At 36.2% G+C, this 14,535-nt stretch overlaps 1 protein-coding gene across 1 annotated transcript in view; it reads right to left on the reverse strand.

The window, feature by feature from the left end:
* The window catches only part of LOC127449391 (VWFA and cache domain-containing protein 1-like), a 124,065-nt gene that overhangs the window by 46,895 nt on the left and 62,635 nt on the right, over positions 1–14,535 (reverse strand). The window contains exon 3 of the mRNA XM_051712778.1: positions 11,637–11,785. Within this exon, the coding sequence (XP_051568738.1) occupies positions 11,637–11,785 (149 nt within the window). The remainder of the gene's footprint in view (positions 1–11,636; positions 11,786–14,535) is intronic.

Consider the following 14,535-nt stretch of genomic DNA (forward strand, 5'->3'; position numbering starts at 1 on the left):
AGTGACATGGCGACTCACAATTGGACACTTGCACAGTCAGTTCATTCTAATCCTGATTTCTCAACACCACAATAGAAAAAAAAAAAAGTAACTGTGCCAAAGAGCCCGGATTTATACGGAACGGAATAATTCCAAAACGAGAACCATTCGCCTGATGGTGGAAAAATGCTTTATGTTTTAGATTAGTGATTCTCAACTGGTGGACTGCAGCCCAAAAAAGGGTTGCAGACAGCAGGAAAAAAACAATGCTAAATTAAACTTTTTTTTGTTGTTGTTTAAATAACCACATAATGTAATCGTGCATAGTTAGGCTATTTCAAAGAGGTGAAGAAAATGCTTCCCTTATCTTTTGTTGTTGATGATTGGCCATGTGTCCCATCAAATTCTACAATATTCTGGTGCAAATCCATCTATTACTTCGAAGAAGCTAGCCAAATTAGCCAGAAGCCAACACAGACAGATTGCGTGACCTGCACTCATACTTAAAAACCATGAATAAAACTAAGCAAGGGAGAGGAACGTTTGATAAATATAAATTAATTGTCTGTCTTTATTTATAATAAACTATTATTGTTCCATGTTGGGTCGCCATTTGATGCCCAAAGTGTGATCTGGTTCCTGAAGCAAAACCAGTTTTACCACTGATTTAGGGTACTGCAGAATAGAAAGTAGAGCTTTATTTATTTGTCACACACAAATTATAACAAAAGAACTCCACAAGCAAATGCATTGATTAATGGAACAGTGGCAGTAAGTAGACCAGAATGGTCAACCGATTTGTTATCAAAAATCATTATGGCTTTCCTGTGCTGCAGTAGAGTGACGGTTTCATAGCTGTGCCATCATGCTGCAGTTTCAGGTCTCTGCTTGCACTAATCAAGCACTGATCACTGTCTCCAGAGATCTCACTGCACTGCAACACTCCCTTTCATCTCCCATATGACTCTACACAAACACCTACTCACATACTCGCTCTCTTTAACAGCTCTCTCCATCATCTTTCTCGTCAACTGCCAACTGACTGTTTTTTGACAGTCTTGCTGTCTTTCCCCTGCATTTACTTCATCTTTCTTTTCACACAAAACACATAATGCAGTGCTCTTCTTTAAATGCACCCAATTTGTCCATTGCCACATGAACTACAGTAGGTTCTATTACATCAGCCATTACTAATTTAGTGCCTTCTTCACCATCGAGTTCATTTCTCTCTACCCTCCATTACCGTCATCACACAGAGTCGAAGCAAGGCTGGCGTTTGTTTGACAGCTGCTGTGATGTGCAAAGCTTTTTGAACTTCAGACATTTAATTCCCAGCAGGCCCTAGTCATTAGAATTCTGCTTCAACACACTTTACATGTGGTGGCAAAGCAAATGTGCTAGATAAAAAATATATTTGCAAGCTGCTTTGAATTTTACATCAGAAATAATGAGGAGTCGGGAGTGCAAGTGAGGGAAAGAGGGGATGAGGGAAAGAGAGAGGGAGTAAGAGAGTAAAAAAAAAGAAGAGTGAAAATATATATTGAATAAAAGCTTGAAGCGTATTCCACCCTCAGTCTTTGAATTGGGCTCAACATGCAAATTAGGCTCTTGGAAAAAAACATTTCAAAACGAAAGAAGAGGGGGAAAAAGGAGATGAACGTAAAAAAACAAGCCCTTGGGTAGTGTTCAGCTTGCATGCTGTATAAAAAAAAAAAAAAAAAAAAGCATCTGAACTAAAATAATAACAGAGCAGGAACTTAAATCACATGTGCTGTTCGGCTCTAATTGCATATTTCAATTTCAAAGAAAGTTTGAAATGATTTTCCAATTCTCCAAAGCCATGATTTCAACCATTTAAAAGTGACATATTATTTTCAAATAAATGTTCACTTAAATTTGATGTCACTTAAAAATGTGATTTTTAACCATCACGCTAACATTTAAAATAACTGGCATATGCATTGGAAAATCTCTCCGTTTAACAGAAATGTGTGTTTATGGTGTTATTGGAATTCTGCAAAACATTCAACAAAATTATTAACATGCTACCTCGTCCGATTTTGTGTCAATGGTGTCCAAAAATCCTAAGCAACAGATCAAAATTCCAGAAGTCCTTATTCACTATAAATCTTGACATCCGGCACTGGGAAACAGTGCAGGCTTCAAGAGGGAAATTATTTGACGTGTGTGACCGAGCTTCTCCCATGAACGCACCAAGGAGACAGCAGATATCAAGATTTATAGTGAATAAGGACTGAAATTTTAATCGGTTTCTCACCCAAAGCTATCGTATCACTTCAAAAGACATTAATTAAACCATTTGAGTCATATGGAAAACTTTTAAGCTGCCTTTGTGTTCTTTTTGGCGCTTGACACTTTTGGACCACATTGACTTGCATTGTATGGACAAAAACAGCTGGGACATTCTTCAAAATATTTGTATTTTGTGTTCTGCAGAACAAAGAAGGTCTTACGAATTTGGGACAGTATAAGGGTGAGTAAATGATTACAGATTTAATTATTTTTTTGGGTGAGCCATTCCTTTAAAATTCAGATAAAATATTTTAAGACACTAATTCAGGTTACAGATAGTACAGTTTTATATAAAACATTTTCTTTGAGTAATCATGCTAAACTGCTAATTTGGTACTAGAAAATCACTTATATTAAACACAGTTGAAAGCTATTTTATTTGTTAAATGAAGCTTAACACTGTCTTTGTGTTTGTTTTCCAGTTGCCACAGTATGCAATAGACTGGCAGGCCTTACGGTCAATATTAGGTCAAAAATGGCAACAACAAAAAAAACAGCTTTCTCTAGAAACTTGTCAGTCAATCATTGTTTTGAGGAATGAAGGCTATACAATGCTTGAAATTGCCAAAAAACGGAAGATTTCATACAAAGGTGTACACTACAGTCCTCAAAGACAAAGGACAACTGGCTCTAACAAGGACAGAAAGAGATGTGGAAGGCCCAGATGTACAAATAAACAAGAGGATAAGTACACCAGAGTCTCTAGTTTGAGAAATAGATGCCTCACATGTACAACAGTAAAGAGAAGACTCAGGTGTGCAGGCCTTATGGGAAGAATTGCAAAGAAAAAGTCACTTTTGAAACAGAAAAACAAAAAGAAAAGGCTAGAGTGGGCAAAGAAACACAGACATTGGACGACAGATAATTGGAAAAGAGTGTTTTGGATCTTAACCCCATTGAGCTTTTGTGGGATCAACTAGACTGTAAAGTGCGTGAGAAGTGCCCGACAAGACCGCCACATCTATGGCAAGTGCTACAGGAAGCGTGGAGTGAAATGTATCTGGACAAACTGACAGCTAGAATGCTATCATTGCTGCACGTGGAGGATTTTTTGATGAGAACACTGAAGTAGTTTAAGAAGTTCTGAACATTGTTTTCAAATTGTAATAGTAATTTTTCACGTAATTAATTTCCTGACTATATATTGTGATCAGTTGAATGCCACTTTGGTGAATAAAAGTACCAATTTCTTTCATAAAAACAAAATCTGTACATTATTCCAAACTTTTGGCCAACAGTGTATATATTTCAATAAATCATTAAATTACATAATGAAATTGTTAAAAAAAATATATATATAAAAATAATTAAATTAAAAACTAGAGCAAACTAGTGGTACAATTAAATACAAAGACATATATTGATTTATTCAGTGATTTAATGATTAAATTAATGATTTTAAAACACCTTTTTAATTAATCCTTAAATCACAAAATAAATCAATAAATGCCCCTTTTATTTCATTTTAGCACTAGTTTGCACTAGTTTTTAATTTATTGATTTTATAGGTCTTCATCAATTTCATTATGTATTTAATGATTTATTCAAATATCTGTTTAATGATTTGGAGTAATTTGGCCCACAATAGGAGAGCAGAGTGGCCAACACTAATTTAAGGCAATATTTACACAATTCACAAAAAATAAAATAAATAAAAATAATGTGTAGAATTCATTGACAAGGCTATGGGTAGATTTTAAAAACTGACACTTGGCAAAAAAACCCACTTCTGTTAATCAGCCAAGTGAGCACTGTCATTGTCCCAAGCTGATAATCCATATCCATATATGGCCTGAAAAACAAACACTTGAGTCACCCTAAATGATAGTGTGCCAATTGGAAAATGGGAAATCAATAATACATACTCCATCAGAAAAATGGCATCAATTACATATGTGATCAGGCGTTTGAATACAACATCTGTTCCTCTGTTGACAGTAATCCTAAATAAATGTTTAATCTTTCTCAGTACACTGCCATTCATATCTCTCTATGAATACAGTCCATAAGCACCAAGCACTTAATAACCAGTTGAAGAGCTGTCTTCAATGTGCTCAGATGAATTCCTCATTTAGAGGCCCTACATGTCTGATGGTGACAAGAACAAGTCCCTGTGATTCTACTCCATGGCTAATAGACTGCTTGCAGATATTTGACGTCTTCTCGCCGCGTGGCAAAGATAAGATGCACGTACCACTGCAGTATCAACCCTGTCAGACACACACTCACCCTCTCTCTCTGTGTCTATCAGAGTAGCGATGTCCAGTTCGTGAACGAATCGTTGTTTTGAACCGGTTCTTTTTACTGAAAGAGTTGAACCAGTTCACCAAATCGGACTGAATTGTTTGAAACAGTTTGCGTCTCGAGTCAACACTGATCCACAAGTTACTCTTTATCTTAACCTGGCTCTTGGATGTGCCTGACACTCTGAATCAAAATGAGCCGATAACCGGGAGTAATATAACCCTAGAACTGGTGATATCTGCTTTTGCCAACTCTTCTTTGCAATGAACCGCTCCAACTAGTTCACAAATAGTACTGAACTCTCGGGTTGCAACAGTTCTCGAGTCAACATTATAATGAGTGGCTCGTAAAAGTTCCCGAGTCAACAGCACACTGAACTTAGAATCACCTCTTTCGTAGGTGTCTGATCTACTGAGAACCAATGAGCTGCTGACATTGAGCATGCGTGTGATTAAGGGGCGTAATGTCTGTTTCTGGTGTATTTTGCTGAACAACAGAAAGTGTAACAAATTAAACATACTGGAAATATGTTTATGACTTGATTGTATTACCATTTTTTCAACATATAAAGATGATCCAGTCAGCTTTCCAGTCAACAGTACATTGAGTTGTTCACAGCAGTTCGAGTCAACAGCACACTGATCTGAGGACAGCAGCTCTCGCGTCAACAGTACATTGAGTCGATCACAGAAGTTCACGAGTCACCAGTACACTGAACTGAGAATCGCCTCTTTTGGACATAATACTGAGAACTGCTGATCAGTGAGCAGCTGATGAGCATGCGTGAACCGAGGACTTGAATGAGGGGGTGAAACGTTTCAGTCGAGATATGTAAAGAATTTTACTATTGAGTATTGTGCATGCAGATTATATCTGAAGTTGTGATGAGCTGGATCATGGTTTCTGTAAAAAAGGGTGAGTTGATTAAGACTAGTTTAATCACTTTATATGCTTTAGACATGTGTAGAACATCTGATTTTGTATATCAGTGTCGGTATTGGGTGCTTTAGGTTACAAAACTTTAATGTAGTATGTGTTGTAAGATCACTGAATGAAACACTGATGACAATAAACACCCTTATTATTATAACTTAATTAAATAAAATGTAATAATCAGCAATATGTGCTTACATATGGCTTTATTTAATGTGCTTGTGCGTATATTCTACGACACCGTGTCGTGAGAAATCGAGTCCCCCCTGAAAATCGGGTCTCCCTCTGACGTCACAGCAATTCTATTGGCTGAGGGACCTATTAATGGGTACTATATTCACTGCCTGAGTAGAAATCCTTTAAAATTGTTTTATGATGTATGTTGATATAACTTTGTAAATATGACATTTAATGACTTTTAAACCATAAGTTACACATTAGTTTATAACTGAAGAAATTGTGAAATTAAAGATGTGTCATTGTTTGTGTTTTTCAGTTAGCCTAGACTTCAATGACATGCTATCCCGATACTTGATAGGTTTTTGCTCAGGCATTACAAACGGTTACCCCCATGGGGACTCGATTTACCGGGCGGACTCAATTTATCATGACACCGGCGTATTAGCATTATGTATAGTAACGTCATTACGCGATGACGTAAATGAACTGGTGAATTATTTTTTTGAACCGGTTCATTGAAACTAACCGTCTGAAAGAACCAGTTCGCGGAAAAGAATCAGACTTCACATCACTATATCAGAGCAGGTGTTCATTAGCACAGTGGTCTCCGCGAGTTAAGCGGGAGGCTCAAGGGGGATTATGGGAAAGAGGTCACCCTATTTCCCCCTGCATGGACTTAGGAAAGCATGCAGTCCAGCGGAGCACCGTTTAAGACCTCTTTATGGTGACTTAAGCCAGCCCCTCCCTCCCTCCCCCCTCTCTCTCTCTCTCTCTCTCTCTCTCTCTCTCTCTCTCTCTCTCTCTCAGAGTAACGCCGTCTTTATTAGCTCAGGCTCAGAGCTTGTCCAAACGGTCTGGCTCCAAAAGGATTGGGAGATGGACAGAACAGATTAACAGTGAACAGGGAATAAGAGAAGTAGAGAATGAGAGAGGAAAGATCACGAGAATGGGAGTTGTAGGAATTTGTTTGTGGCTGTAGAATCCCTATCCAAGGAATTTAAAGGAATAGTTCACCCAAAAATGAAAACACCGTCATCATATACTCACCAAAACCATACAGTTCTGAAAATGCAGATTCTTTCAGTGATATCCGATTTGTTAATGAATTGTTTAGACTGGTTTGTGAACCGAAACGACAAATTATTTTATTCAAATAGGCTAAACCAACTCAAAATAAAGGTTTGTTCGCAAATTGGACATCGCTACTTTTTTCATAAACATGCCAAAGAGAGCTTTTTTAGTGAATAACCACTTAAATTTAGTCTGTTTCACACCCAAAGCTATCTTTTGGCAGCAGAACATTTGAAATATAGCAAATAAGTCATACACACCACATTTATGTCGCTTTTATGTCCTTATTGAAGAAAGTCCAGTCCCCATTCATTTAAAAGAAAACAGCAACCAAAGTTTTCTTAAATGTCTCCTAAATGCATCATCTTGTGTTTCAAAGGAGAACGAAAAATAATACATGTTAGGAACAAGATGAGGATGAGAAATGATGACCGAATGTTCATTTTTAGGTTAGCCTTTTCTTTAACCCTATAACGTGATATGAATCAAATATGATACACAACATTTGTCTGCTCCTGTCTCTCTTTTCAAGCCGAAAAGCCAAAAAAGTTATGGTATGTAAGTTTCACATGTTTATGGAACCATCTAGTGGTTATTTGTGAAAAAAGTGGTTTCAATGTTTATATCAATCCATTTAAAATGCCGGCGGACTTTTAATGACAGCTTATTTTAATAAAGTTAAGTAACTAGTATGATTATATTGTTACTGATATTTTAAATGAGTATTTTCTGAATATATGCAACTTGTGCTTGGTTAAAAATTTGTATATTATTTTATTGAAAACGCCAGTTGAAATTACATGTATCAAATATGATACAACAGGCTTTTGAAGTATATCTCAACCACCATTACATTACATTCATGCCCACTATAACTGTTTGTTTTTTTTAAATAAAAAAGCAAAAAACATCACAGAGCTTTGAAAATTCTGATATATACTTTTTATAAGATATATTTAAAGTGTGAACTAATATTTCTGTGTATTTTCATATATGCAGCCTGCTCTGCCATTATTAAGATCTCATTATTTTACATTACAAGCTATGATGATGTCATCTTACCATAAGTTCCTGAGACCCAGCAAAATGTTTTATAAGTTTCCTTTTTAAATGTCAATATAGTGTTTGGTGCATAAAACGTATATGATAAAAATTGTTTATTGAATTTTGTATTTTTTTTATTCATATTGTATTTGATGTGCTGACTTGAACTGTGATAAATTTCAATCCATAATTATATACCAAGGAGAGGAAAGTTGTCATGGACAAACTCTCAAACATTTGGTATCTCTGAAAAGCCCAGGGAGTCCTCTGATAATACCCCAAGATTTATCACTGTAGCATGTATGGGCAAAGAAAAACTTAAATGTCCTACACAAAAATAAATTACTGGGCCTCAGGAGGATAATGAAGCCTAAAGTATCAAACATGATACATAAAAAAAAAAAAGTGAAAAAAAAAAAAATTTCTTTTAATGGTTTGTCTAGTGGTCACAAAAAATGTGTCTTTTCTGACAATTCTATTGTATGCCAGGCTTTACAGTTTAAGCATCGGAAAAAAACAAAAATCCAAGTGATGAAATCTGAATATAAATGGTTTAAAATTTGATGAACAAATGCCACAGCGAATGAGATGGGATGACTGCAATCGACTGCAGAGGGATAGAGCTATACTGCTGCATTGCGAGGGTAAATATAGTAAATGTAACGTTATTTAAGAGGAATGTTATTTATTTATTACTGTGAGGACAGCAGTGAAGGTAGAGTGAAACTCAATTTGAGTGGCATTTGAAAACTTCAAAATCCTCTCGATTTTCTGCTGAAGGGAAGAACATGCCAGAGGCATGAGAAAGATTGCACCGTTGCTCCCTACAGATGAAAAAATATGAAAGTGGAGGACAAATATGGCTTCATCTGTGTTCTCTCTCACAAATACTACTTTCATATCTATCAGGTTTACACAAGTTAATCTGCAATATGCTGCATTATTAACTGGTAATGACAGGAACAAATGAAACTGTCAAAGCAGCACTAAATAACTCACTATACAGCAGTTGTTAAATCTAATAAAAAAAGTACTATAGCCATACCATGGTAAAGTGATGGTATTTTGACATATAGGGTAGTTAAAATGAAATACCTTTTACAACTATTGTGCAGCTTAACGACCTCATTAACGGAGACTACATGGAATATTTGTACCCTTAAAAATTCATTTTTAACACTGTAGGACCATTCAAAATACTAGTCAATACAAAAAGGTTTAAAGGAGGGTTAAAAGGGTGAAAAACATGACATGGTGACCAGTTACAACAGCTAAAACATACTCCTTATAAATATAACCTAAAATCTTGATGTTACTAAAAAACTACTCAATTACACATTTACCATGATACTCAATGATTACCATATTCGTGTATCATAGTGTTTGCATGGTATTCAAAGTAACTTAAAAAAATAGTAAATAAAAAAAAGTGTCCAAAAAACCATGATAGTACTAACCGTAACCCTACCATAACCATGATAATAGGTACTTTTTTGTTAATGACTCCAGCCTGATCACAGCAGACTCTACATGCACACACTTCAGCATCACTGATTCTGCAGACCATACTTTAAGCAATGCATAAATGTAGCTTAACACTCCACCGACACCTAAGCAGAGAGGGGGATCACATGCGTCCAGTGAAGTATAGCAGGAGGCAGAGGGGGTGAGTGTTGATTAAAGCATTCTGCCGTGGCAGAGGTCAGCACTCGTGGGACAACAGACACCGCCGTGACGCATGATGGGGATGTGACATCGAGATAGTGTGAAACATTTGATCTTTCGTCCATGACCAGGCTTCATGATATCAGCTGAACTGGGGTCTTACAGAGGACATAATGTCAGGGAAGATGCCATAAAGAAGTGTACTGTCTTTTTAAATCTTGTCTGAAAATTTGAAATTTTTTCTTTCGTACATTTATGTACCATGTAATCTATGACATTCATAAATGGCAATGTTGTTGATAGGGTGGGTTGGATTATAGGGCAGAAACCCAAAAGCAAAAGTTCTTGGTTACTGATGCCATTGTAAAAAAAAAAAAACTATTTGTGCCCAATGTATACTTCATTCAGATGTGAACACTAGTCGTATGCGTACAGGACACCTGATGCAAATTTCATCAACAGCAGAGTGCTCGAGCACTAAACACGTGCATATGCGCCACCCGCCTGTGATTACGCACACAGTCAGATGAAGTATCCTTTGAAAGGCTAGTGTTCAATTGTACGCAGACGCTTAGTATTCACGTCAAAACCATACTTTGGGCTTTACTCTGCAACCGAGAAGCGTCATGGTTTACTGAGATGATACGAGTGGTATTTGGCTGGTGCGATCTCAACATGGCAGCCTCAATGAGGGTAGACCACCCTAATAAAATAAGTGTTTTGTTATTTTTGTCTTTTGCTGCCACTGATATGACTGGTGATTTCATCTAATGTAAGTGTATGTGAATGATAATTGTACATTTATCTGTTGAAAGTACGAAGTTAGTTAGGTGAAAAAAAATAAATCACTAAAAGCAGCTTGAACAAACAGCTTTAAAAATATCCATTCCATTATTCAACATGCTGTCAAAATGAAAAAGCGGTTCACAAAACCCACAAACAGGATGTAACATGATAATATCAAGACGGCATACAGTGAATTCCATTGTTGCCAAAACCTGAAGAGGAAGTTTGAGTTTAGATAAATTTTGAGGAGCTGATTGGACAAGTGGATCAACATGTAATCCCAATGATGTTTTCTCACATGATAAGCTTTTTTCTCGTTAAGTCTTTTAAATGCTTTTAAATCAAGCCTCAGGCAATGACATTTACAATGCTTTGACTTCAACACTGGACACTTGTTGACATACTGGAAGACCCAAATTAAACATCTGTTTGTAGTCTTGCTGGGAGCACATATTGAACATTTAAAGGACAGCTTTAATTTTATTTCCCAATGACACATCGAGAAAGATGTTTGTGTTTCTGTGCCTTTGGGGACAGAAGATATTTTCCAAAACAGTCATGACGAGAACTGCACATTTTGACATAGCAAAGACAGATTCAGAGTTTTTTTCCTCAAAAGTGTTGCTCTGCACTTTTATCAGACAGCTCATACTTATATATGATATAGGCTTCATTTTTACTCCTCCAGCTCTCTGTCTCTTTCATCATAATGAAATCTGTAGCAAAGCATTTGGAAATCTCTAACAGAGCTGAGGAATACTGAACACATTCACAGAGTTTGGGGGAGCACCTATTTAATTTGTATTAACCAGCAGAACCTTTCAAATGTCAGATGGTAGTGAGGGAATGCAGGAAAAAAAATGAAAGATACAGAATTAAAGAATGATGGCCGAGAAGGTCACTGAATGATGGAGAATGTTCTTTAAACAGACAAAGGGTGGCAGAGAAGAACTCTGCAAACTGCTATGGAGGACAGAGATTAGGTTAAAAAGAGCAGTCTGACAGCTCATATGAACTTATCTCTGTCTTTGAGTGCTTTCAGAATATCAAACACAATGCTGTTGTAGCATTTAAAAATAGATTCCTCATCCACACTGACATGTGCTTAGTTGCACTCATTACTCAGTACAACACTCAGGTAATCCGCAGGAAATCACAATCCAAAACCACAGGTAATTACAGCTGTGCTGAAGATTCTTTTTTAATTTTTTCTTGTGTGTTCCATGGAAGAAAGCAAGTCATACATATCTGGAGCAAAATGAGGGTGTGTAAACAATGACAGAAATGTTTTTGTTGGGTGAACTATTCCTGGAATGACAATTCCTGCAAAGGACAAAACCTCTTCTAACAGCAGGATTGTTTAGGAGCTTTTCAAAGAAGTGACATTTGCACAACGAGAGGTGAATGCAATGAGTACTCACTCCATCATGGAGGGAGGGATGGTGCAGCAGTCCTGGATGGCTGTAAGAGGGGAGGTAAGGTGGGCCGTGTAAGATGCTTCCACCACCTGCTTGTTCCTGTTAACCACATCTAGGTACCGGTTAAACTTCTCCCGGATCTTTTTTGCCAGCTGAAAACAACAAACACAGACATATTCAATATCAACTACATATACCAATATGTGCTTCTAAACCAAACTTGATTTTGTCCCACTGATATTTCTTTTTGGGTATGTGCCAGTGCTGTTATATTAATATTAGCAGTCTTGGAATGCTGCTTGTCCAATAAGATTTTTTAACTCTTGTATAATATAATTTATACAATTATTATTATTATTCCATTTGGTTTCAGTGAATTTGGTTTAAGTTCTTGGCCTGAATGTTAAGGGTTAGGGTGGTCATTATTTAATCACCCTTGTGTTATTCTAAACCCATTTGACTTTGTTTTTTGATACACAAAAGGAGAAATGTTGAAAGAAAATTCTGCTCACTGATATCATACAATGGCTGTGGATGGTGACCACTTCTTAAAGCTTCAAAAAGGACAAAAAAGTATAACTTAGAAGTCTGCTTCAGCTTCATCCATCTCTCTCAGTTCGATTTCCGAGTACTCTGGTTAAAACAAATAAGCCTATGCATAGAAATGCATATCTTTTTTAACTTCAAACTCTTCAGACGTGTTTTGAAAGTTCTGTTCTCTGGTTTGTGTGCAAATTTCTGCTTGAACGCCCCATCCCGTGAGTGGGGGCTGCGTTAACTTCTGATTTCATGTACTCTCATGAACGTGCAATTTTTTATTTATTTCTCCCTTTGTGTATCAAAAAAGTCATATTGGTTTAAAACAACACAAGGGTATGTAAATAATGACAACTATAATTTTGTGGAGAACTATCCCTTAAAAATTTGCCATTTTGTGGAAATAAAGCATAAATATCACTAATATATACAAACTCCTTGTTCAAGTCTCTTTCCATAAGTCCTTACTGTGTGAAGTAAGCTAAGATTAATTCACTTTCCAAATCCAGGCCTGCACTCAACATCAAAGCAAGCCTTAACTAACCTTGGAGACTAGAAATCGATCACCATTAGACATGCATTTTCAGCTGCTGCCATGCCACAGGCAACAGGGAAATGGTTGGGTGATATGGGGGGGAAATTGAGCTCCTAAACCAAAGGAGGTTACCAAGAACTGGGATGTTGTTTCAGCTTTAGGTCTATATACTGCACTTGTGTTAAGGAGTTATGGTTGATTAACCATGTTTCTCTGAATTTTGGTTGACCTGATACCGACTGGAGTTCCCTGGAGAACGTTATTAACTAGAACAGCACCAGCTCAATGTGAAGAGTTTCCCCACGTCACGACATAAATTACTTATATATGAGCAGTCTTTTTCCCGGCAGATTCTTTAGTACAAAATAAACCACAAACAAAAACATGGGCATGCACATACACACACACACAAAATATTTCTTGCCAATGCTTTCTTTTTGGTACTCACAGAAACTGACACCAGTGTCTGTATTTTAGAAATGGTTATTTTTACGTTGTTCTTGCAATTTCTTTTATTTAAATATGTCACCGAGTTACTGTTAACTAGGCGACTGACAAAGATAAGGTTTTGTCGAAATTGTGAGAATCAGGGTTTCCACAATTTTTGTCCATTGAATTTCCATGAATTTTCCAATCGTTTGCAATTACTGAAAATGGACATTTGAAAATCCTTCTAATTCAGAACGACTGGCTAATTAATTATTTAGAATGACAACTGTAAAAATGTCCATGACTTTTCCATGAATTTAAAGATTAAAAAAAATAAAAAAATACATTTCCAGGCCTGGAAAACACAATTTTAAAATTCCCTGATATTTACAAGTTTTCCATGACCATGGCAACCGTGGAGACTGATTTGTGATAGCCTTGGAAAGCACCAGGTAGAATGGGCTGAAAATTGTTATGGTTGAAAATGGCCATCGATTTTCCAGCAAAAAAATAATGAATTTGCAGGTGTAAAATTTCAAGCTATTATTGCAATTGAAAAATCTTAGAAATTATTTGCTGTAAATTATTTTATTCCTTATTTATTTTTGTAAAGAAAATGTATACAAAGAAAATATCAATATTTGTTCTGACACATATAAAAAAAGTATGTTGCTATCATTTTTGTGTAATGGACGGGGCCAGTGAAAATGTTGGCGGGTCAAGTAAAAATATAAACTAAAAGTCCAAGCAGGCCTGCAGAAAAATTCCTTATTGTTGAACCTTGCTGGGTCCAGGAATGGAGTAATGTTTCATGACCCATTGACCATGAACGTCCAATCAGCTGTTTGCTACAACCATTACTGCTAAACCTGGATTGTCAACATGAAATAATAACATATAATAAGACTATTATCCAGAACTACAGTACATCTAATTTTGGAGAATCTAATCAACCTAATCAACCATAATTGCCGGTAATTTGAGGTAACTGTGCACACATTTGTTTTATAACAATAACTAAAAGAAAGACATACAGTGAATTTCTTAAAAAATTATTAACTATTAATCATTTATAAAAGATTTAATATTATCGCAACACCTACGCTGAGAAAAATGGCTTCAAAGTTTTATGATCTTAGTTTGAATTTGGAAGGTACTGCAATTTTCTCACTCTCTTTTTTTTCCGATTCTAAGTGCATTTAACCTGTCTGTCACATGACAGATCACAGAGTAGGAGACCCAATTTTCTTTTTGCCTTTGTGAAGCAGTACAGTAAATATAAGACTACATGCTACACTTAATATCAAAGAAATGATCTAATTCATAAATATCTTTCATGGCACATTTTTATGAGATCTGTGTCCTATATCATTAAAACGGTAGCCTTTTCTTTGTCTTTGT

The sequence above is a fragment of the Myxocyprinus asiaticus genome, chromosome 12 (genome assembly GCF_019703515.2).
Source record: "Myxocyprinus asiaticus isolate MX2 ecotype Aquarium Trade chromosome 12, UBuf_Myxa_2, whole genome shotgun sequence".
Taxonomy (NCBI): domain Eukaryota; kingdom Metazoa; phylum Chordata; class Actinopteri; order Cypriniformes; family Catostomidae; genus Myxocyprinus; species Myxocyprinus asiaticus.